The following is a 2,500-nucleotide window of genomic DNA, read 5'->3' as shown; positions in this document are numbered from 1 at the left end:
TTTGTTCTTTACAGAAAGAAATAAAATCAGGTATACAAAGTGTGAACGACAAATACAAAAAGAAGCTGGAAGAATATCTTGATACGTTTAATTAAAACAAATTTAAACCTTCCCTATTTAAAAATATATTGTGAATAAATATATATTTAATTGTTTCTTGTTCATATTTGTTAACATATATATATATATATATATATATTTATTTATTTATATATTATCCTTTTGAATGTCTTTCATTTTGTTTTTATTTTTATAAATTTTAAAAATCAAATAATTTAAAATTTCATTTGTTTTTTTTTTTTTTTTTCTTTTTTTTCATTTCCTTTTTGTTGTTGACACAAAACAAGATGAATAATAGAGGTATATTATATTGGAATACATATAGTGTGAAAAACTTTTGTATATATATTAAAAATATAAAAATAAATATATATTTTATTTGTTTCATTTACACATTATGTATATTCATATTCATTTTTAAAAGATCGTACGATACATATATATCATACTTATTATAATGTTTAATAAAATCATCTCATAAAAACAACCCATATTTATTTTTTTCTTTTTAATAAAATTATATATCAAAAAAAATAAAAATAAAAAAATGAAAAAATAAAAATAAGTAAATAAAATTAAAAATATGAAAAATAAAGAGCAACATAAAACAATAATCATAATAAAAAAGTTATATTTTATATATATATATTTAAAAAGACAAAAACAAAAAGAAATAAATATATATGAATATGATGACATTCACTCGAGGTTTTTAAAATAAAGGAAAATATTTATAAACAATTTTATTTTATCAAAAAATAAAAAATGAATATTTTCTAGCAACAAGTAGCTGTTATTCGGATATCTTTTTAACAGTTCATGTTCCTACAGAGAAAATAAAATAAAATAAAAATATGAACATATAAATATAGAATTATATATATAAATTTAGTATATGTGAGAAAAACAATTAAAGGCACATATATATAATATATATATATATATATATCAGAATTCTTTTTAAAATGGATGAAAGCAAAAAAAAAAAAATTATTAAAAATTTGTAAATTTTATTACCCCAACTTCATCTAAAAAAAAAAAATCAAAAAAATCAATAAATAAAAATATTACGTAAGATGAAATAAGAAATTTTATATCATTTATTTATTTTTTTCTTTTACTTACATTTTGTAAACTTGAAACCCTTACTAATATATTTATTACAATTCGGTTGAATAAAGAAAATATAGAAAGGGGTGTACAAAATTATTTTCTCCATAACACACAAAAGGTATATAATTCCTACAAAAAAGAACAAATAAATATTTTATATGAAATAGTAATATATTTTATTCAATCCATTATATTATTTCATATATATATATATATAATATTGTTGTTATTTTTTTTTTTTTTATACTATTTATTATAAGATATATAAGACCAAAAACCAAAACAAGAACAAAAATGGTAGGGTACAAAAAAATTAAAATGGTAAATAATATAGTTCCTGCATATAAAAAGAAAAAATAAAATAAATATATAAGAATTTTAAGGACAAAATAAATAATGTTTTTCCTTTTTCTTCTTTAAAATTAAATAACCTAAAAGTACTTCTTCATTTGAATAGTAATTTGTATCAACTCTTAGTTTTAGTATGTTCCATTTTTTCCCACTATATAAAAAAAAAAAAGAAAAGAAATATATTTATTAAAAAATATAATAATATATACAAAAGCAAATATTTTACTTGAATAGTAGGTATAAGGAATATATATTTTTATGAAAAAGGGTACATATTTTTTTCAAAAAAAAATAAATAATGGTAACCTATTAGAAATAGAAAAAAAAAAAATAAAAAAAAAATTTTATACATATATATATATATATATATATATATATATATATTTAATTATTGTAACTAATATAGTTTTTGATATATATAAGTATGTATTAATGCATAGACATTTATCACATATATATGCCTATAAAATTAAAAGTATCATCTTAATATTTTGCATTACATGTGCTGTTACGAATCTCAAATAATCAATAACAAAAGACAAAAAAAAAGAAAAACCCAGCAGTGATGTATATCCAACAAAATTTAAAACTGTACTATTGTTCACAGGGATGATATTTGTAAATAAATCCCTACATAAAGAATGAATAAATAAATAAATAAATAAATAAACAGTAAACAAATTCACATATATACATATATATATATATATATATATATAATATTTATAAACTTACCATTTGTCTAATATCGAAACAAGGATGCTACCAATGAAAGACGTAAAATTATTATTTAATTTAAATCCTAATGGATTCTGTAACAAGGTACCCAAGATAGAACTACAAAAAAAAGAAATATATATATATATATATAATACATACATTTGTGTATATTTATACAAAATATATTACTTATATAATTAATTTTTTTTTTTTTTTTTTTTTTTTTTTTTTTTTTTTTTTTTTTTTTTTAAATATT

The 2,500-nt window shown here is 16.6% G+C and overlaps 2 protein-coding genes across 3 annotated transcripts in view; one reads left to right on the top strand and one right to left on the bottom strand.

Moving 5' to 3' along the window:
* Positions 1 to 95, top strand: part of PRSY57_0617400 (hypothetical protein) — a gene marked incomplete at both ends in the record, with an annotated part of 7,496 nt that extends 7,401 nt beyond the window's left edge. Inside the window, one exon of the mRNA XM_020114618.1 lies at positions 15 to 95. Coding sequence (XP_019970687.1) covers positions 15 to 95 — 81 coding nt within the window. The remainder of the gene's footprint in view (positions 1 to 14) is intronic.
* A 664-nt stretch (positions 96 to 759) lies between these two features.
* PRSY57_0617300 (N-acetylglucosamine transferase) overlaps positions 760 to 2,500 on the bottom strand; it is a gene marked incomplete at both ends in the record, with an annotated part of 3,947 nt that continues 2,206 nt past the window's right edge. Inside the window, 8 exons of one of the 2 annotated variants that reach the window (XM_020114614.1) lie at positions 760 to 885; positions 1,078 to 1,088; positions 1,186 to 1,302; positions 1,421 to 1,510; positions 1,605 to 1,675; positions 1,751 to 1,830; positions 2,025 to 2,154; positions 2,260 to 2,361. In XM_020114614.1, coding sequence (XP_019970686.1) covers positions 760 to 885; positions 1,078 to 1,088; positions 1,186 to 1,302; positions 1,421 to 1,510; positions 1,605 to 1,675; positions 1,751 to 1,830; positions 2,025 to 2,154; positions 2,260 to 2,361 — 727 coding nt within the window. Of the gene's footprint in view, positions 886 to 1,077; positions 1,089 to 1,185; positions 1,303 to 1,420; positions 1,511 to 1,604; positions 1,676 to 1,750; positions 1,831 to 2,024; positions 2,155 to 2,259; positions 2,362 to 2,500 lie in introns of those variants that run through there. The other variant, XM_020114615.1, reaches the window with a different exon arrangement.

The sequence above is a fragment of the Plasmodium reichenowi genome, chromosome 6 (genome assembly GCF_001601855.1).
Source record: "Plasmodium reichenowi strain SY57 chromosome 6, whole genome shotgun sequence".
NCBI lineage: Eukaryota > Apicomplexa > Aconoidasida > Haemosporida > Plasmodiidae > Plasmodium > Plasmodium reichenowi.
This window is presented reverse-complemented; position numbering and strand designations above follow the sequence as displayed.